Raw genomic sequence first — 22365 nt, 5'->3', positions numbered from 1 at the left:
TGCCAGTGGGACGCAGGTCTGCCTACCTTGCAGGATCAGACGGCTACTCTTCACAGCCTCCACTCCAAATGGGGTGACTTGGCTACCGCGCCGTCGGGTCGCTGGTCCTGTTCCAGGCGTGGGTGGCTACTCTCCTTGGCCCCAGCTGCAGTAGGGGTGTCATGATACCACACCGGCGGGTCCCTTAGCCTGATCTGGGCGCAGGTGGTAGCTCCACTCTGCCCCCCAGGGCCCCGCAGCACCCAGCAGGACCCGGACCGAGAAGCAGTCCCTGTAGGATCCCCAACCCTGGGCCAAAGCAGCTTCGGGAGCCAGAAGCCGGCCTCTCCGCTCCCAGCCACGTTCTGCTAGGAGCAGGCTCCACAGAGCAACCGCCGCGGGTTCCCCAACCCCAGGCCAAAGCAGCCCCGGGAGCCCAAGACTGGCCGCACCAAACTCTCCCTGCTCGGTGCACGCTCCGCTAGGAGCAGAGTCAAAGACGCAGTCCCCGCGGGCTCCCCAGCCCCGGGCCAAAACTATTCCGGGATTCAGAGCCCCGCTGCCCCTCGGCGCACGTTTCACTTGTAGCTGGCCTCAGCTCGCAGTCCCCACAGGATCCCCGGCCCTGGGCTAAAGCAGCTACGGGAGCCAGAACCCAGCCTCTCCGATCCCTGCCACACTCTTCTAGGAGCAGGCTCCACAGAGCGACCCCCGCGGGTACCCCGGCCTCAGGCCCAAGCAGCCCCGGGAGCCCGCGCCTGGCCGCTCCAAACTCTCCCAGCTCAGTGTACGCTCTGCCAGGGGCAGGGTCAAAGACGTAGTCCCCGCAGGCTCCCCAGCCCCGGGCCAAAACTGTTCCGGGAGTCAGAGCCACGCCGCCCGTCAGCGCACGATCCACTTGTAACTGGCCTCAGCCCGGAGTCCCCATAGGATCCCCTGCCCTGGGCCAAAGCAACCCGGGGAGCTAGAATCTGGCCGCTCAAAGTCCGGCGCCCGCCTTGCCAGGAGCGAGCCCCGAAGAGTATTCTCCTCAGGTTCTCCAGTCCCGAGCCTGAGCGATCTGTCTGCGAGAAGCAGGCAAATACCAGCCTGGAATCATCTGTTTCGTAGTTGAATGAGCTGAGATCAGTAGAAAACGGATGATTGCATCAGCTCTCCAAGATGGCAGCTGCTGTCCTCCTCCGTGTTCCGACTGGTGTCGGGAATCGAACTGGACCGGTTCTCTCCTCTGTCTCAAAGCTGTAACTCAGCACTAAGCGCGGCCAGTGCACCGCTGGCAGGAGCCTCCAGAATCCGCTTCGCTGTAATCCCGCTCTGGTACCTCGCCACTAACTAACTAGCGCGCGCCCCAGACTCCATCCGCGGGGCGGTCCGCCGACCAGGTACTGCTACCCTCCGTGCGGAGAAATCGCCCGCGACCGAGTCCCCGCAGCCGAATCCCGCGCGCTGGAAATCTGTCCTCTAGATTCTGGAGCACCTCAGTTTCACTGGAAATTCCCAACAAGGTAGCCTTCAGCCGTGTCACCTCGTCTTTCTCCCGCACAGTGATGCGGCGCACTGGGGAGCTGCACTCCCATCGCCGCCATCTTCCGACCCCTCCATTCTGTTTTTCATAGTGGCAGCACCATTTTCCATTTCATCAGCAATGCACAGTGGTTTTTATTTCTCCATACCTTGCCCAAACTTTTGTTTTTTGTAATAGTCATTCTAATGGATGTGAGTAATTCATAGATTTTTGTACTATGCTCTCTGATGGACCTCAGGGGTCCCATGAATATTCTTAGTGTTACCCAAACTGCTCTTCTATGACTTATTTTACATTATTGGTCTTTTGTATTCTTTCCTATGGAGGATTTCACGGCTAAGAGAATTTAAAAGATACCACTAGTTGATTTTGGCTACCACATCAGCTGATCTGCTCTACAAATTGCTGGTCTTGATTATCTTTAATAACCCTGAACAATAAATGCTTTTGCTGATCTCTGACCTTAAGGTAGTGAAAGCTAAGGGTCTTAATTCCCCATGTGGTAAGAGGAAGCTGTGTTGGAGGGAGTGAATCTGAGTTTCTGTGGCCATATCTGACCTGGCTCACATGGGCCCCTCTGCAGCCTAGGGCCTTGCCTACAGCCCCTTTGATAAAAGGAACAAGATGCGTTAACATGCTGGAGTGAATTAAACACAAATTCATTTTTAAATCACAGGGGTAGGTACAGTGTATAAAGAATGTTAATTACTCTTTAGGCAACATGTGTCTTCCAGTTCCTCTTTTGCCTAGCATTCCAGACACCAGTTCCAGAAATCTAATCTGCTCACCAAAATAACGGAGACTTTTATAACTTTTTTTATACTTTATAATTGGCTGAAGTCTGCTATTAGCTCCATTTTTTTCTTATTTTCAAACAAAAGTGATTTCTCATTATTTTAATTTTGCATAATTTTAAAATAACTTGACATTTATGTAAAGTTTGTTTTCATAAAGTTTTCCTAGTTAACAAAACCAGTCATGATTTCTTGAGAATTTATTTCTAAAACAATTTGCATATTGAGGCTTTTAAAAAATAGACAAGGCTGGGCTTGGTGGTACAGGTTTGTAATTCCAGTAACTTGGGAGGCTGAAACAGGAACATTATATGTTACAGGTCAGCCTGTGCAATTTAAGAGAACTTGATACGGGCTGGAGATGTAGCTTCATTGCAGAGTGCTTGCCTAATGTGTGAGGGTCTGGGTTCAATTCTTTGTACTACCAAAAAACAGTGGAAGGGTTGTCCATCATTCATGTGTTCATAAGAAGTATGAAAGGTAAGATGTGATTGCTACTCTTGAGGAGCCTACTGTGTAGAGGAAGAAATACAGGTATGAATAACTAATTGTAATAAAGACTGCCTGCCTGTCATGTCTGGGATGTGACTTGCTATAGATGAAAATTTTAATAGTTTGGATACATTACCTTAAGGTAAACATGTGCATGTGCAGATTCACACAGTACAGTGGATCAAACCCAGGGCCTTGCTTATGCTGAACATGTGTTCTACCACTGAACTATATCCCCAGTCTGAGGAAAGTCTTTTTAAATACAAAAGATGTGATGTGACATATAGAATATAATTCTTATGGTAAGGAAAAATGGACATTAAAAAAGTATGAATATATATGTGTGTGTGTGTATATATATATATATATATATATATTGTTTATATGTATGTTTATGAAATTTATGTTGGGTTTCAGATAGGGGTAAGACAGAACAACCCTGAAATGGCATTTATAGTGACAGCAACTTTAGAATCTGAACTAGTAGATGATGTAGCAGCCCTTTTGAAAAGGTTCTGCATTGTTATCTTGAGTTCACAATCAAAAGTTGATGTTGATCAGTTTTTGCATTTCTGATTTATCATTCTTCCGTCACATCTGGAATTTCTCTTACATTCTGGTTGATTAATGACCAAACTTGAGAAATTTTTACATAAAAGAACCTATGGCCTTTTTATCTTTCATTTTCTGATCCTGTGGTTTGGGCTACTATTATATTATTGAGCAGCCATTGGTAGCTGGTGAGTCATATTAGCTTAAACTTCTGTTACCTTTTTTTTTTTTTTTTTTTTTTGCCACCCCACACACTATTTTGAGTCCTATACAAAAGATTTGTTATATCTATAAATCAGTAGAGGCACAAAGAAATGTCTGCTAGGGGTAGGAAGAAATTTCATTAAAGGACAAATAACCTCTGTATTAGATTATGAAAGATATAGGGGAGGCAGCAATGAGGGAGAACATGCCTGGCAGAGAAAACCACACAGGTGAGGTCATGGATCTATAAATTGGCACAGAAGAGGAAGAAGTGTGGTGTGTCTGGTTTGTATCTGGAGCTCAGTTTATCATGCTCCAAATTATTTTTTATTTTACAATTATTGGGTACCTGTCATGTGCAAGGCATGTGATAAATCCTAGGTGGGTGCAAAGACTTAAGTCAGTTTGTGCTAGTAAAAGATTTTAGGTCTAACAGGAGAAATTAAACAAAAATCTAAGTGACATAGTCACTTTGGTGTAAAGTCACATAATAGAAACCATAAAAAAATCTTGCTCTAAGGTTTCAAAACAGAAAAAGAGGACATTCATTTGGTCAAAGGCTTCATGAAGAGAATAGCATTTGAAATAGGCTTTGAATATTCAGTAGAACTCTTTTGGACCGTAGTTAAAAACTAAGATATTATCCAGCACGTTGTGATTTGCAGAATAGTGGTACCATTCATAAAGGTCAGGGAGAATTGGCTTTAGGGTCAAGATGATGACTCTAACTTAGAATAGAACATGTTTCAGGCATAGTTTCAAAAACAAAGGATATAGAGCCAGAAGAAAAGAATATTGAAAGCAGAACTTTAAAGGATACCTTTGCTTAGAAGCCAAGAAAATTTTAAAAAGTCAGTTTTCATATGCCCAAAAGGAGCAACTTATAAGAAATCACAGACTTTCAAAGTGGAAATCCAAATTTGCAGTGTGCAGAACCATGCAAAAATAAAAGATGAATCCAAAGAATAAGGCATTGACTTAACCTGTTAGAAGGCCTTATCTTTGTTTTCTATTGCTACAATAGTACCTGAGATTAGATAATTTATGAAGAAAAGAGGTTTATTCAGCTTAGAATTACAAAGGTTGGAATGTCTAAGATCAGGCAGCCACATTTGGTAAGAGCCATGCTGTTTCTATTCATGGTAGAAAGCAGAAGGGTAAGTGGGCTCATGAAGAAGAGAAGTAGGAGAACACTAAAGAAGCCAAATTTGCTTTATAACAACCTGCTCTTATGATGCCTAACCCTCTCCTGTAAGAATAAACCCATTCCTTTGAGAAAGGTCTTAATCTGTTGTCATGACGACACTCTGCCCTTGTAATCCAGACATCTCTCACCAGTCCACACCTCTCAGTATCAGTATGCAATGACCAAGACTCAAACATGAGTTTTGGTGGGGACAGATCCTATTCAAACTATAGCTAACAGTCATTGGTACATTATCTGTAATTTCAGGAAACAGTGGTGCTTTGGTTTGAATGTATTTCCTCCAGAAATGAATGTTAAAATGAATCCCCAATGCAACAGTATTACGAGGTGAGGGCTTTAGGAGGTGATACAGCTGTTGGATCTGCCTTCTTGAATGGATTAGTGTCTTATAAAATGGCTTTAGGGGACAAGTTTGCTCCTTCTGTCTTTCCATGTGAAGACACAGTGGTGCTCCCTGCAGAGGATTCATCAACAAAGCCCTGTCTTGGAAGCAGTGTAGCTCTCTCTAGATAGCACACCTGCTGGCACTTTGATCTTGGATTTCCAGCCTCCAGAAATGTTAAAAAATCAAATCCTATTATATATAAAGTACATAGTCTATGGTATTTTGTTCTAGCAGCACAAAAAGACTTGAGACAGAAGCCATATAATTAGAGTTAAGGAATGGAATAGCTCTAGAGAAAGTGGAAGCACCAAGTGTGCTGAGTAGAATAGTAGCTGACAAACTTTGTGCACCTTCCATGTGCCCAGCTTCAGTTGAAGCATTTTAAATGCTTTAATTTTTTCTTCTCCCCCTCTCCCTCCTATTTCTCCTCTTCCTTCCTTTCTCCCCTTCTCCTTTTTCATTGAACCAAGGGCCATTCACATGCTTAGCACATGCTCTGCCACTGAGCTCTGTATCCCTAACCCCAGTGCATTAATTTCTTAATCCTCATATTAGTCCTGTGGAATGGGTATCCTAAGATTACAGAGAGAGTGCTTAACTTGCTCAAAGCCACATAGTAAGTGGCTAAGCCATTGTCTTAGCCTGTTTTGTGCTGCTGTGACAAAACACCTGAGAGTAGGTAATTGGTAAAGAATACAAACTTATTTTCTTACAGTTCTGGAGGCTGGAAGTCCAAGAACAAGGACTTGGCATTGGGTGTCTGATGAGGGCCTTCTTGCTGTGTCCTGCAGAAAGGAGAAATGCTGTGGTCTCATGTGGCATATGAGAAGAGCAAGCCAGACATACTCCCTTTGACATGCTCTTTTATAAGGGCACCTAATCCCACTCATGAGGGAGGAGCCCTTGTGGCCTGTTCATCTCTTAAAGGCTTCACTTTTTAATACTACCGCATTGACAGTACCTGACTTTGAATGGGACATATTCAAAGCATGGCATTGAGGGTTTTGCTTTAAAAAAAATATATTTTTAGTTGTAGATAGACACAATACCTTTATTTTATCTATTTTTATGCAGTGCTGAGGATCAAGCACATGTGCCTTACATGTGCTAGGCATGCACTCTACCCCTGAGCTACACCCCCAGCCCTGTAGTGAGAATATGAATTTAGGAATATGAATGTGAATCTAGCTCTAGTCTAGAACTTGGCCCTCAGCATACCACTGTGCTACTTAGTAATGGAAGGACTTTGGTGGTGAAGCCAAAGCCACTTTAGATAGTTGAGGAAGTTGCCTCATCCACTTTTTTCTTTCTTTTTAAACAGAGTGATTTCCCAGCCTTTTTGTAAAATTAAAGACACAGGTGGGAATACCTGAAAATGAAAACTGAAAGGAGAACAAGTCTTGAGATCAGAGGTGTAAGATCAAAAACAAAACAAAATACAGTTGACTCATGAACAATGCAGGGATTAGGGACCCTGATCACTGCACAATTGAAAATTCATGTATAGTTTTTGACTCCCCAGAAACTTGACTACTATGAGCCTGCTGTGGGCTGGAAGCCTTACCTATAACATAAAAGGCCTATTGATACAGATTTTGTTTGTTGTTTGTATTATATACAGTGAGAACTATGCAGGAACCACAGAGATCACTTTTTACTATGATAATATGGCTTATTGAAGAGACACACTGCTCACCCAGAGACTTAACAGCAGCACTTGAGCCCACGGCAGTCACACCTGGACACTGTGAAATGATCACAGCAGTGCAGAGAGTACTACAGTTAATTGTATGCAACTATGATTTAATATTGCATCTTTGTTTACATTTCTCTCCACTGCAAATGATACTATGTGTTTGTGGGTATAGATTTTGATATATTTTAACTTTTATAAAAGATTTGTTTATATTTTATGGTAGTAGGTGATAAAATAGACAATTATATATTTTATGCATTATTGGCATAACTAACTTTTTTTTTTTAAATATTTCTAGGAAGGTTTGTCTGCCACCTTTTCCAAATGGTTACAAATCTCCAAAGAAATCTTATAAGTAGATCCATTCCATTCCCAGCTGTGCTGTGTAAAGGTTAACTCTAGCCTTAGAAGGCTATACCTGGGTCCAATTATAAGCCTTAGACCCTTGTAGCCTAAAGAGGGGAAGGGGCAGCCTAGAATACAAATAATAATCTATTGTAGTATGCTAAGAACTGTTATAGGTGTTTAAATTATATGAACTCACTGAATCCTCCCCAAAATACTTTTGCCCCAGTTTTACGGTATTGGACAGTTGACAAAGGTTAAGGTATATTTTCCAGTTCCAAGTTGGCACATGGGTGCCAGAATCTGGCCCTGGCTCAGCTTGTTGTTTGGGAATATTGCCCTTAGACCCAGCCATGCCTTGCAGGGTCAAGAAAAGTAAGCAAGCAGGCAGTTCCAGTTTCAAATCCCAGTCACATGTCAACTTCCAGTTTGCTTATTGTTACAATGAGAGCAGCATGCCTACCCCCAATGGATGTTATGAGGATGGAATGGAATACTTTATGAGAAATTAAGCTTTTTGAGAGCAGAGAATTTGTTTATCCTTTTTTCCAGGGGCCTGGAGCCAGCTATCAGTGGCCCAATGGTCAATGAAGGACAGAACACAGTACTGTGTCCTGTATGGTGCTCTAAATGGTCCATTCCATTCCTAGGAATGCACAGATGTGGGGACAGGTGTTCAAAAGCTCTCACCTTCAAAGAAGCAGGATTTGTCCATGGTCTTTGATCATTTGATAAAAAGCATTTTCTAATAACCTCTGCATTTCTTACCTGAACTGTCCAGAGGTTTCCCCACTGTCTGGAGCGTTTGTGTGCACCAGTGTAGTTGTGTGGCTGCCAAGAAAAGCATAGCCCTTGTTCTGTTTTTAGCTTCACATCAACATATAACTGAAAACTGTGAATGAAGACTTAATCATGTTGAAACTATTGGGATTTTATGTTATTTTTTTGGTACTGGGAATGGAACCTAGGGGTACTTTACCACTAAACTACACCCCCAGACCTTTTTATCTTTTATTTTGAGGTAGGATCTTTCTAACAGGCCTCAAACTTGGAATCCTCTTGTCTCAACTTCTGAGTCACCAGGGTTATAGGTGGGCAACAAAGATCCTGGCCAGAACTTGGAATTTTATTGAAGAGGAGAGACTAGAACCCATGACCAGGAACCATCATATATATCCTAAGAAAGAGGTTGGCCTCAACAGCAATTAAGGATAATTTTTACAAGGAAGAATGAAGAAAGAGTGAAGTTAGATGGAAGAGAGAGATTTTTCTTTTTTTTTGGTACTGGAGATTGAGCCCCCGGGGTGCTTTCCACCAAGTCATATCACTCGACCCTTTTTATTTTTTGTTTTGAGATGGGGTCTTTTCTAATTTGCAGAGGCTGGCCTTGAACTTTCTATTTTCCTACCTCAGCCTCCCAAATAGTTGGGAATTAAAGTGTGTGCCACTGTCATGGTGAAAGAGAGATTTTTAAGATCAAAGCCAAAAGCAAAAGAACTTGAGTAAGCTATAGGAGTTATGAGTTTTATACTTCAAGACTTGGTTATCTTGTGGAGGAAGGAATATGAGCCTGTGGAGACAATGTTTAAGTTGGACTTTCAGAAGATGAAACAAACCTCTATTGAGGGCTGGGAACATTGAGCTTTGGAGGCTGGAAACACAGTTGGGGAGAATGTTGCTGAAGAAATAATATGTCTCTAAATTGAAGTTTAGGGTGTTACGTAGTACAGAAAGAGGAACATTGAACCAAATGTTAATATGGTGTTCAGTTTAAATATTTATTTGATATTTTAACTTGTCACACCTTTCTTAACATTTGCTCTTATGGTTATCAGAAAGGTTAGAGGAGATCACATTGTTTTTTAAACTAGGGTCTTTAGGCTTATTTTGGGGGATTCAAAAGTTCTATAGGAATTTTTAAAATTTGTGTTTTCATTGATAACATTAATAGAAGATATTATGGATGATATGACTGTTTATTTTTGTCACTAATGAGATCTGAGATATCAGTGCACTTTGCAAATTTATGTTCATAATATTATTTGTTCTAGGTAAAGCCACAGTACCTCCTCCAAGAACGTTTTGCAATGGCTTGAAGAAGGAAAGTTGTGGGAGAATGAAGCAGTCACAGGCACTTGATAATGTGCCAGAGAATTGAGCCTCATGATGTTCATAATATCTGTGCTGTAGATATTACCTAGCTCCTCTCTTTGGATGAATAGTTATCAGCACAATGGTAACTGATGAATTTTCCTGTTCCAAATATCAAAAACAATCATAAGCTCATTTAATTGAGATTTTAATGTCATAATTATTCCATTTTTAAGAAAATAAACTATATAACTGTAAAATGATACTTAATTAAAATTGGCATTTGAAGTTGAATAATTGGTTAAATAAAATTGAGATTGATAGTCTTGATATTTGGTACAGGAAGGTACTCCTAGTGGGAGCTGTTATTAGGGGTGACAAACATCCATGGACTAACATTTCAGTTGGTCAGGGAATCTTTCAAAGAATATCTTCTCTGGGAGGTTCCACATTCCCTCGCCCCTCGCCAGTATTATGGCTATGGAGAAGAAAAGGGAGGTTGTTAGCTCAATGGTGGTGGAGGGTAGCTAGTAGTGGACAAGCAAGCAAGGGTGTATGCAGGACATGGTAGATGCAAATGTGGCCAGAGGTCAAAGTTAGAAGAGAGCCATTTCAGGAGAAGGGACTAAAACAAAAGTGGGGCAACAAGTGCAGAGCCTGACCTTCAGGAATTAAGAAACATGTTCTATTTAGGGAAGCAAGGCACCTTATATTCAAGAGTCCCAGGGAAAAGAGCACTGGTAGGGCCTGATCTTTCTTTGGGGAGTTTGGGGAAGAAACCCTTCTGGATAGTGTCTTCATGATGATGTCTGGAACTTTTTTGTGGACACAGTGGCAGGAAGACTTGAAATAACTGGTTTAGGGACAGAGATTTGCTGGCCTCTCTGTGGTTTGAGGATATAGTTGGCAAAGCTGGTGTGTGTGTGTAGGTGGTGGTGGGATAGGAATCAGGACTAACAGGATTTTTACCTCCCAACAAAATTGTTTTAGAGCAGTGCTTTCTGGGTACAATGACTGGGCATTAAAATCATCTGGGGATTTTTTTGTTGTTGTTTTTTTGATGCTGTGACTAAAATACGTGACGAGCAATGTAGAAAAGGAAAAGTTTATTTGGGGCTCACGGTTTCAGAGGTCTCAGTCCATAGACAGCCAACTCCATTGCTCTGGGAGCAAGGTGAGGCAGAGCATTGTGACACAAGAAATAAGTAGAGAAAGGCAACTCAAGATATGGCTATAAGGAAGCAGAGAGAGCTGTGCTCAACAGGGACAAAATATAAACCCCAGTGGCATACCCCTAGTGACCCACATCCTGTAGCCACACTGTCCCTGCCTACAGTTACCACCTTGTTAATCCATTCAAGTGGATTAATGCACTGATAAGGTTAAGGCTCTCATAATCATTTCACCTCTAAACTTTCTTGCATCATCTCACACATGAACTTTTTTTTTTCTTTTTGGTGCTTGGGATTTGAACCCAGGGCCTCATGCATGTCAAGCAAGCACTTTGTCAGTGAGCCACACTCCTTCACTCATGAACTTTTGGGGGACACATCATATCTAAACCATAACAGGATATGTTTAAAAATGCCAGTGCCTAGGTGCCATCTCAGACTAAATTGAATCAGAATATATGCAGGTGGGGCCTGGACTGTGTTCATTTTAAATGTCCCTCAGCTGATTCTAATCTATAGCCTGATTGGGTTACAGATCTTAGAGCAGAAGCTCTGAAACCTAAGTGAACATCAGAATCATCTGCAAGTCTTGCCACAGTGTGATTGACTGAGTCTAGATTCTGAGAATTTATATTTCTTACAAGTCTGCAGCTGATGTTGCTTTTGCTGGTCCAGGACCCAGACTTTGAGAACCCTGTGTATTTAGTGTGCCTCTTATTGCTTTTAAGCCTTAAACACTCATTTGTCTAAGTAGGTGCTCTGGTTTGTCTAGTAATTTTTATTACTATGACTAACTGAGGCCAAAAGATGCTTGTTGATGGTGTGTGTTACTATATTTAGTGGCCATTAGACTTGAGACATGTTGTTTTAACTTCTCTACACCTCAGGTTTCCTCGTCTATATAAAATGGAACAGTGATGCCAGTTTCATAATGCCTTTTTAAAAATTTGTTGTTGAAACAATTACTAATAGGGCATTATGTAAGATTGTGGATGTGTAACCGACGTGATTCTGCAATCTGCATTTGGGGTAAAATTGGGAGTTCATAAACCACTTCAATCTAATGTATGAAGTATGATATGTCAAGAGCTTTGTAATGTTGTGAACAACCAATAAAAAAAATTTGTTGTTGAACACAATACTTTTATTTTATTTATTTTTATGTGCTGAGGATCGAGCAGAGTGCTCTCAAGTGCTAGGTGAGCACTCTACTGCTGAGTCACAACCCCAGCCCTTCATAATGTGTTTTAAGGAGTATTAGAACATCACATTGGGGGAGAGAACTGACATGTAATTATTTAGTTAACTAGGAGGGACTTGTTAATGATACTATTACCAAGTCTATAATAGTTACCAAGAAAGGCAAGGGGGAAAGAGGATAGAAAAAAATTAGGAACATGAAATTTCTGCAAAATGATATTTTATTATTGTATCTTGAAAGTTGGTAACTTCAAAAAACAGGACAACTTTCCTTAAACTCTTAATTGGATTACAAGAACACAATTCTGGAGTTAGGCAGTCTCAATTTGAATCATATTTGATAGATATGAGAGGCTTTGTGTCTTAACAACTTAGTGATCTTAGGCAAGTGACTCAACTTGTCCAGTCCCATTTCTTCTTTTGCAAAAAGTATGTTGTCTGCTTCAACAAGGTTTTTGGACCACTCAGAAAGTAGTCTTGGAAAAATGCAGAGTTGAGCCTGGCACTTGGTAGGTGTTCAATACATGGTCCCTGGTATTTTTGCTACATTTGACTTTTTTCTTTTTAAAGGATTTTTTTTTCCCCTGATAATCGAAAGAAGGTAGAGAGACTTCTGTTGGTTCTCATAGGAAAAATAGGGCAAGTGCATTAATAATTCAGAAAGAAACAAGATGGCCTTCAGGTGGCCTGTGGCAGCCTACCTGTGCTTAAAATTGCCTCAATTTGCCAAGTCTGGAATGAGAATCTTGCAGCTTTTGTGGATTACATGGGGGCAAGGGCCAGACTGCCTGTATCCTGAGGCCATCTCTGTGGTAGCCCGATAGACTGATTCACCAGTAGGAGAGGAGTACTGAACCCATGTGAAGTAGAGTTCTAGAAGCAAAGAATATTGGGTTTATAATCCTGTGAATATTAAGCATCTAATACATACCTTGTGTTGTTTGTGCATTGTGTGCTCACTATGGGCTAGGCATTGGGATTTGCAGAGATGAATAAAACATGAAATTATCTTCAGGAAGTTGCTGACTGTGTTTCTGAGCATATCTGTTAGAAATGAGATGGGAAAATAAACAGACCTTTTACACAATCACAGGATCATGTGACACATGCACTTTGTTCTCCTGGAACGTTGCTTGGAGAGCTTTGATTTAATAGCTCTTTTTTGGCCACTGTCTGCACATATGTGTTGTCTCTGGTATGTGCTGCAGACACCAGGATGAGGAAAGGCAGAGGCTGAGTTGGCCCTGTGTCTTGTGTGTGTGGAGGTGTAGGATGTTTATCAGAGGACTTTAGGTGGGAGTGGAAGGTCAGCATTTAAGCCTAAAATACTTTCTGGACATTTTTTTTCTGATTGAATTTTAGTTTTTTTTTTTTTTAAGTAAATGTGCTTGCTTCTTTTCTTTTTATTATTTGAGGGTGTTTCTTCTCTAGATTTGATTCTGTTACAGGCTTAAAAGCAGTAATTATGAGGCTAGCATTATAGCTTATCTGTAACAGTCCAAATTATCTAGTGATGATCACAGTCAGATGTGATTATAGTAACTCAGAAAGTAGCTTTCTAGAGTCACCACCTGTGATACCACCTGCCCCATCTGCTGAGGCCACTTCTTCAAGGTTACTCCTTAGGACCCTGGGCCCCTTGTAGATGTGTTCCTCTCCTCTAGCCTAATGAGATCTGATGCCTGCCTGGATTGCTCACCATGAGGCTTTTATTTTGTGTGACATCCCATGTACAAAGTTTTGTATCAAAAAATTGTGTTTGTTTTTCTCAGTGAGATTATAAATTCTCAGTAAGAGAGCACAGCTCCCATTGTCTTTTAGTGTTTCCGTTCCCTTCGGCTTTGGCACCATCTTGTGTCAGATATACTCAAAAATCTTCCATCTCCTTGAAGACCTGAGAAAGCCTGGGTGGTGTCTGTTGGAATTGGAGTGAGAGCAAGTAGATCGGTACTTGGTGGCTAGCAGTCAGGAATCCTGTTTGACCAAGAATGACCTAGAGGAGAGGTCAAGAGGAATAAAGTGAAAATCACTTGTGTTATTCCAGAGGTGCTGTTAGACAGAGGAGCCAAGACAAAACAAAAAGACTCCAAGGCAGCAGCACCTCTGCTTGCCCATGCCTTGCAGATGATGTACCTGGATCAGTGACCATCACTCCTGCCTGTCAGCTGTGGCTGCCGATGGCCACCCATCTTAAAGCAATTCAGTTTCCTTACCAGCTCCAACCAGAATTTGGGATTGATTTCTTAGTTTCTGTGTTAGAGTTCCCCACTAATCTCCAGCCCCACCAAGTTTTGGTGACTCACTAGAAGGGCTCACAGGGCTCAGCAAATAGTCTTACTCATGATGATAATTTACTCCTTCTGCTAAAGGATAACAAAACCACAGACAGCCAGAGAGAAAAGTGAATTGGGTAAAGTCCAGGGGAGACTTCCAAGGGCCTTTTCCCAGTGTAGTCACACAGGACATGCTCATTTGCCCCAGCAACAAGTTATAACAGCACTTATGAAACACTCATCAGTAGAGCTAACTAGAGACTCAAGTGTCCAAGATTTTTGTTGGGTGTGTCAGGTAGGCACCCTCTGCTTTGCACATTCCAAAATTTCACATTCAGGTGGAACACAGGCATTCAGCATAAGCAACATCATTTTCACAAACAGTTTAGGCACAGGGGTACACTTATCAAAGAATGGTAGGGAGCCTCACAAAATCCAAGTTTTGGATGCCAGCCAAGGGTCACCTTGCAGGCAGACTTCCTAAGGGTAGCTGTCCCAGGTGTGCTGTCTTAAGTCATTTCTGCATAGCCTCTAATTTGCTCTGGCCTTTCTACTTAGCATTTATTGATTTGGAAGTGCAGATTCCTATCAGATAATTTCAGTTGTTGTCTTGCTGGGCTTTGGTCTGTTGCCACTTAGGGAGAAACTTTAATTGGTCTTCTGCTTTGGGGACATTGTTCTACTTTAGGCTACCTGCCTGCAACATGTGAAGTGCTTCTGCTGACAGTGGACTTGCCGCTTGCTTTGTCCTTTTATCATAATGACTCATCCCTTTGCCCCATTGCCCTGCTCTAGTTGTCAGACCTCTGTCCTGGCAGCTTTTTTCCTCTGTGGTTCCCAGGCAGGCTGTCAGGCCTTGGGGTGCTGATGCCACCCTCTGGCCCCACAGTCTCAGACACATACCTGCCCCGTGGTTGAAGCTGTAGATATGATTGAAATTGACTTGCATTTAAACCTGTCTTACTATTTTGAAACTGTTCCTGGGAGTCTTGCTTTGGGTTTTGAACCTCTTTGCCTTTAGGTTTTGCTTTTTTGTTTCTGTTTCTTTTCTTCTTTGGCTTTCTACTTTTAGTTACCTGGCCTCAAAAATTTCACATGATGACAGTGGTTTGGGACTAATTTTTAAAACTTTCATCTCCTTGTTCTTCTCTGGGCAGATCCACTACAGCTAACCTGCTCCTCTCTACATACTGTTGGTGCCCAGAGGTTCCAAAGCAGTGCTTCCCAGGGGTTTTCCAGATCCTCGGGACCATCTCATTCGTTCTGGCCTCTTAAATCATGTTTGTTATAGGTCATATGTGTCCTCTTGCTTCTGTCTTAAGCTGATTCATTTACACTTGTCTGTAAGGTGACCTGATGGCCTATTTTGAACTATAGTTCCTATTCCATGGTCCTTGCTGAAGCTATTGGCAAATTGATGAAATATGGATTGACTTTGTCACTGATTATGGCTAAACCAAGCTGGTTGTTTTTCAACTTGGCAGTTTCACTAAGTATACCTATTCTTTAGGATCCTCCCCCAACCAAGGTGATGTGGTAAAAGTAGGAACTCACCTGTCTTAAACTGGTCGATTACCAAAGACTTCAATTTCGTGTATATCTTATTGCTGAATAGCACAGAGCCTTTTTGTTGCAATGATTCTCTAAAGGTTGTTTTTGTTTGTTTGTGTGCGTGTGTGTGTGTTTTAGTACTGGGAATTTAACCCAGGGACACTCTATCACTGAGCTACATCCCCAGCCCTTTTTACATTTTTAAGACAGGGTCTCCACTAAGTTGCTGAGACTGGCCTCAAACTTGTGATCCTCCTGTTTCAGCCTCCCAAGTTGCTGGGTTTACAAGTGTATGCAGTTAAGCCCAGCTTAAAGTTTAAAGTCTTATACTTGTTTCTGATTTAAGGACTACAGAAAGATGAATCCAGGGGTTGAGCTCCCCAAGTCCTGCAGCTCAGAAGAAAAGGGCTGGTGTGATTGAGGAACTGAGTTTGAAGTTTCATTGATTTCACTTCACTTAAGTGGTCACATGTGGTAGTGGCTTCTGTATTGGACAGCATAGTGCTGGAGTTGTACAGGGAAAGGGTTCCAACGTGGTCTCCAAAACCTTGTTCAGATCCTTGCTGTGCTGTCTGTCTGTTGTGCCACCCTGGGGTGCTCCTTAACTTCACAAGGTTGTTTTGAGAATTTGCTATATTCCTCATAAAGGTTTTAGAGGGGTGCTTGGCAGGAAGTATGAGTTTAGTTAATGTTGGCTTATTATGTTTATTCACTATTTTGGAGTGAAATGGTGGTAGAATTCATATGGCATATGGAACTGTTTTCTTCTTTCTTAAACTTTTATGTTTTCTTTCTTTTAACAAGAAATTCCTTGTTTTTTTTTTTTTTTGTTTTTTTTTTTTTGTTGTTGTTTATTTGTTTTTGCTTTAGGTTGCTGCGGCAAGTGGCCACACAGTAGTGTTGGTGGACCAAACAGAGGACATCCTGGCAAAATCCAAAAAAAGTGTTGAGGAAAACCTTAGGAAAATGTCAAAGAAGAAGTTTGCAGAAAATCCTAAGGTAATTTCTTGTTATCATTGTCCTTAAGACTAGTCTTCTCTTCTCACTCATCACATTTGTGAGGGGTTTCTACTCATAGTTTACTGTGGGTTTGTTGTTTTGTTTTAAGTTTGTTTTTGGAAAACTCATTTCTTCACAATTTTATACCAGTATAATAACATCATCAGTAAGCATTCAGGAAGTGCTGATGAGAAAACAGGAGAAGTAAGTAACTATATTGTTGTTGGGTAGGATTTGAGGTTGAGGAAAATGTTTCTGAGGTGGTAAACTTATTCTAAGGAAGATCGAGAATTTGGGACTGAGGAACAGCCATTTTTTCAAAAGAATAGAAGAGGGAGAAATAGTAATATTTTCTGTACTTGAAAGGTAAAACAGAATGATCAAATAAACATTATGTTTAGACGGAAACTTTTGATATCTTATATGCCTTCTTATGATAAACTAGAGAGGGCAAATCTAGGATGAGTCGTTCTCACAGAACCAGGAGTAACTGTTAGGAGGCTGGGAACTCTAGCTTATTGACTTGTTCTTGTTGGACCTTGTTGCTTTTCCAGCACATTTTGACTTGGGAGTTCACATTTAATTAGAAATATTGCACAAGTCACCCAAATGAATGTATATTTCCTTTGTCACTTTGTTAAAGTTACTTAGATTGATTACCTGGAGGCTTGGTTGGATTTTTTTCTCCATGTGCCCGTAGAGAAGATTATAAAATAGGGAATTTGTTATTTGTTGCTTGTTGCCTTTTTAAATTTCTTTATTCTTGTAAAATACATATGACATAAAACTTGTCATTTTAATCAATTTCAAGTACACAGCTCAATGTCATTAATTACATTCACATTATTAACACTCATCACCTCCATCTGTTTTGAAAACTGTCTTTTGTTTTTAACCAGAAACTCTGTCCATGAAGCAGTAACTTACCATTCCCTCTGTCCCCCAGCACTGGTAACTTCTTATCTACTTTTTGCCTATAAATTTGCTTCTTGCTTGTTCCAGATGCTTCATATAAGTGGAACCTTTTAATATTTGTCTTTTGAGTCTAGCTTATTTTACCTAAAGTTTTCGTGATGCATCCGTGTTGTAGCAAGTGTCACAATTTCATCCCTTTTTATGGCTAAATAATATTCCATCGTGTGTATATACCAGAGTTTGCTCATCCCTTTGTTTATTGATGGGATTAAGAGGCTTTCATTTTTTTGGCTATTGTGAATAATGCTAAAATGAACATTGTTATTTCCATTTCTTTTGGATATATAGTCAATTTCTATATCTATGGGTCCCACATCTTTGGATTTAGCCAATTACAGATTAAAAAAAAAACTCAAAAAATGTGTTTTTACTGAGAGTTATTCTGTGAACAATTCAGTACAAAATAATCTAGAAATGATATACAGTATATGGAAATAGGTATGTAGGTTATATGAAAATACTGTGTCATTCTATGTAAGAATTGCAGTCTCCTCAGGGGTCCTGGCACTGACTCTCCTCCAGCCCTTGTCACCAGTATTGGGATGAATGTTTATGTATTTGGAATTGTTGGGTTATTTGATGGTACCATATTTAGCTTTGTGAGAAACTACCAAACTGTGATCCATAGTGAATGCCTTGGTTTATATCCCCACCAGCAATGTGTGAAGGTTCCATTTTCTCTCTATCCCAGGCAGCTCTTGTTTTTTCCTCCTTTTTTTTTTTTTCCATCATAGATATCTAAGGTGTGCAGTAGTATCTCATTGTGGTATGATTTGCATTTTTCCTAATGTCTAATCATCTTTTAAAAACCAGAATGGTAGGCATGGAGATAATTTTATTCTCTTCTTGATGAAATCCAAAAACTAAATATCATAAGCAAGTTAAGATCTCCTTTACTTGTCCTTCATGTTCTCAAACATGGTGGGTGTTATGTTGAGGGTTCAAGCAGACAGGTTATGAGAATCCTGCTTGGGTTAAGAGTTAGCAAGGACAGAGTATGTCTGAACCCAGATAGGCTACATTTGCCCTTTTTCTTTCACTCTGCAAAGGTCAGCCTTGGGTTGAGGCTGTGGCCATGCCATAGGGGTAAAAAGATGTCCCATATGCTCAATTTGCTCAGCTCCTGATTGTTAACTCTTCAGAAGTCTAGTCTGATGTTTTCTCTCCTCTGCTGGGGTCACCATCAGGTGAAGGAGATGTCAGTTTAACTTGTCTGGTTGACATACTGTTTTTAACCAGTGCTGACCAGTATAATAGCTACTAGTTATGGGTGACCATTGAGCACTTGAAATGTAGCTATATTTTAAAGACTCAATAGAAAAAAAAATGTAAAGAGTTGATTACATGTTGAAGTGATAGTATCTTAAACTTAAATAAAGTTGATTACATCCCTTAATTTCTTTTCATTTTAATATGGGTAATAGAAAATTTAAAATTATCTCTTATCTCACAATTGTGTTTCTGTTAAACAACTGATCTGGCTGTTTATTCCATGATGACTTTGGATGATTTTCTCATTACAACTGTTACAGTGCCCTATGGATAAATTACATCTTGAAATAAAATGGCTGCTTATAGAGGCATTGCTTCTGTTTCTGCCCCAACTGAGGTCTGTTTGTGGAACCTGAAGTCACAGGATAAAATGAGACTACAAGATCTTTGAGAGCAGAGATGGTTTCTAGCTTGTTTTTGACGCATCAGTTGCTGGCACATGATGAGTGATTTTTTTTAAATATGTTTATTTATTTTTATGAAGTGCTAAGGATCAAACTCAGTGCTCACACGTGTGAGGCAAGCATTCTCCCTCTGAGCTATAACCTCAGCTCCATAATGAGTGATTATTATTTGACTGCTTAGTTTGGCTTTCCTCTGCCTTCTATTAGAGGGGAGTAGTCTGCACCACTTCTAGATGGATGAGTAGTGCTGAGCTATGTTTTTGTCCTTTTCTGGAAAGACAAATTGCAAGTTTCATAAGTATTCTGAGAACAAATACAGAAGGCTAGTACAGTAGCTGTGAATATCACTCCGTTTAGTAACTGGAGCAAAACTAAGAACTGGATAGATCATTACCAACAGAGGACAGTGATAGTTGTGCCAGGCATATGGCAAATGCAAAGAGTCTGGGTTTAGTACCTCTCTGTCCTGGACACCAACACTCAGCCCAGGCCTTTTATAACTCTATCTTTCTGGGACCTCATAGCTGTGCCCAGGTGTTCACAGGCAGACTGTTGACCTGTCTAGAATTGCATTGAGATGCCATTGTCTCTAGGCAGAAACACAGTTTGATTTCTCAGGGTGTGTTCAAGTTGTGTCTGAGCATGTTGGTTTCTCCAGCCCTCCTTCCTTCTGTTTTAGGAGCAAGTCCCACCATTTTCCTGTGAACCCAGTGAATGCTCTCTTCTGTTTCCTCCCACTGCATTAGGCTGGTGATGAGTTTGTGGAGAAGACCCTGAGCAGCATATCAACCTGCACAGATGCAGCATCTGTCGTCCACAGCACAGACCTGGTGGTGGAGGCCATCGTGGAGAACCTGAAGGTGAAGAACGAGCTCTTCCAAAGGCTGGACAAGTTTGCTGCTGAGTATGTGACCCCTGAATGTTCTTGTCAGGTTCTGAGGGCTCCTTCCCTGGCCTTGAGCATTCCTCCTTGTTTGTTGTTCTGATACCAGGACCACTTCTTTACTACCTTGCAGCTGTTCCAGAAGAGCCAATACCGTTTCCTTTGTCTTCCATTCACCCACTCCCAATTTGCTTCCTGAGGCTTGGGCTACCCTGACCTGATGCTTGTTTACAAATGAGGGTGAAATTGCCTGTTGTTAAGTGGACAGGTCCATTTAGGGACAGGCCTGTATGTTTTTTGCAGCATCCAGATCATGGCCTCTCTGTAGTGAGAATGGAGGAGGCTTCAGCACGTCCTTAAGAGTCTATCAGTTTCGTGTTTCTCTGTATTTGGGGTGAGCATACAGAATGTTGTCATTAAAGGGAATGTCCTTCTGTCTGTATAGTTCCTCAAGACTCCTCTATTTTGAGTTTTTTCTGGGCTCAGTGAAAACACTCTTGGGAACATTTAAAGGAACACTGACTCCTTATCGGCTTTCACTGCACAAAAGAGCCACCTGAGTTAGGTGTAGGCTTGCACAGGACTCGGGACTGTTCAGGCAGTGGCATCTCTGGATTTCCCTGAGAATCCAGGGCCTTTTATTACGTTCAACCCTTGGCATTTGGTGATTGTGATCCCGAATGATTGATCTGTGCTCTTCTTGTAGTCTGTTTTGACATACTAATTGCCTTTATAGGTTAGACCTGAAAGGCAAAAATAATTCTCAGGGATCCACTAGTGATCAGTTGAGATATTCATATAATATCCTGCTAGAATGTCAACCCTCAGAGCTGTGGCACCTGACAGAAAAAAGCCCGTCTTCCTGTCATCTGTATATCACTCTGCTATCTGTGCCTTCAGGCTACAGAAATATCTGACAAAGACAGAAGACACCCTTGGTACTGGGGTTGACTCCCAAGTCAGCATGGAGCCCTCCTGGATATTAAAACACCTGCCCCAGATAGGCATTTTGTCAAAGAATTTGACCTTTATTACAAGACTGATCATTCCTAGCAACAGCAGCAGGCGTGACTGCTCTCTGGCTGTCAGTGGTGGGTAATGAATACATGAGAGGAAAGTCAGGAGGCTGGACTTGTGTCAGCACCAACCACTTTATTCTCTGACCTTGGAAGATCCTCGATTTTAGGTTTAGGGCAAATAATTTCCAAGACTCTCTCAGTTACAACTCTCTAAAAGTGTCACCCTATCTGATGATAGGAATAGTGGCATGTATTGCACAGTTGTTTCATTCTTGTTTCCTGAGTGCCTGCTGTGAGTCAGGCTCTGTCACTTGAGCTCATGTAAAGCGGATGTGACACATGAAAGTAAAGGGATAACTCGTAGTAGGCCTGCTGAAGATGTGACTCCTTTGCTGGCCTTCAGCCATCCTTTTCTGCACTCTGTTTTCATTTTAGTTTACCACCACTGTTGAATGCTTCCTAAATTGTTTTCTTTCTTAAGCACATTTATTGAGAAATACTTTGTTGCTGAGTTTTTACAGTTAGATCTCTTAGTGGGAGAAGAAAATAGGTTCAAGTGATAAAGTTCCCAATGGAAGCCCCGATGAAACAGCTTTATCCGGAAAAGAACATGACTTCCCCAGCAGTAGAGGAAACTCTAAAGGAAAAGTCAGTGGCAACTACAGGCATCTGGAGCCATGTCCTGGCTCTCCCCATTCACAAAGCCTGGACTCCGATCTTTTGCAATCACCATCACCCTCTCTTGTCTTGACATAAAGACCTGAGTGTGATGTTAGTGATCATCATGCTTATGCTGTTATTTTCTTTTAGTGCTTTTAAAAGGAAAGTAGTTTGGGGTATCTGAGTATCAGAAAGAGAAAAACAAAATATGATATGAAAGAGTCATGTGTTTCCAGGAAAATATGAGTATTTTTTGTGGAACATAAGATGGTCCTGTGCTTTAATATGTAAAAATCATTTAGTTTGTCCTGAAGAACAGCAGTGTGAGGCTGTTAGGAGCTGAGCCAGCCTGTGCTGATGGGGTAGAGACAGAGGTCTGCTGGCAGGATGTCTGCCTCTTACTGGTAAAACATGCCCTGGACACACTGGGACCAAGCTCAGGGTCCCTTCATTATTTTACCAAGTTTGCCTGCATGCTGCCTTTTTGTAGAGGAGTGGCCCTTCAAATGTCCTATAAATGTCTTGTAAATGTGGTACCTATCACATTATAAGTGTAACATTAGTCTTTGAAATAAACCTTTTTATTTTTGGTACTGTGGATTGGACCCAGGAATGCTTTGCCACTGAGGTATATCTCCATCCTCTTTTTTTTTTTTTTTTGAGACAGGGTTTCACTAAGTTGCTTCG

General features: G+C 41.2%; 1 protein-coding gene across 1 annotated transcript in view; it reads left to right on the top strand.

Moving 5' to 3' along the window:
• The window catches only part of HADH (hydroxyacyl-CoA dehydrogenase), a 56153-nt gene that overhangs the window by 15243 nt on the left and 18545 nt on the right, over positions 1-22365 (top strand). The window contains exons 2-3 of the mRNA XM_081304737.1: positions 16337-16465; positions 19863-20020. Coding sequence (XP_081160863.1) covers positions 16337-16465; positions 19863-20020 — 287 coding nt within the window. The remainder of the gene's footprint in view (positions 1-16336; positions 16466-19862; positions 20021-22365) is intronic.

This window comes from Spermophilus citellus (assembly GCF_964194105.1).
Source record: "Spermophilus citellus genome assembly, chromosome: 8".
Lineage (NCBI taxonomy): Eukaryota > Metazoa > Chordata > Mammalia > Rodentia > Sciuridae > Spermophilus > Spermophilus citellus.
Note: the sequence above shows the minus strand (reverse complement) of the source record. Positions and strands in the feature narration are given on the sequence as shown.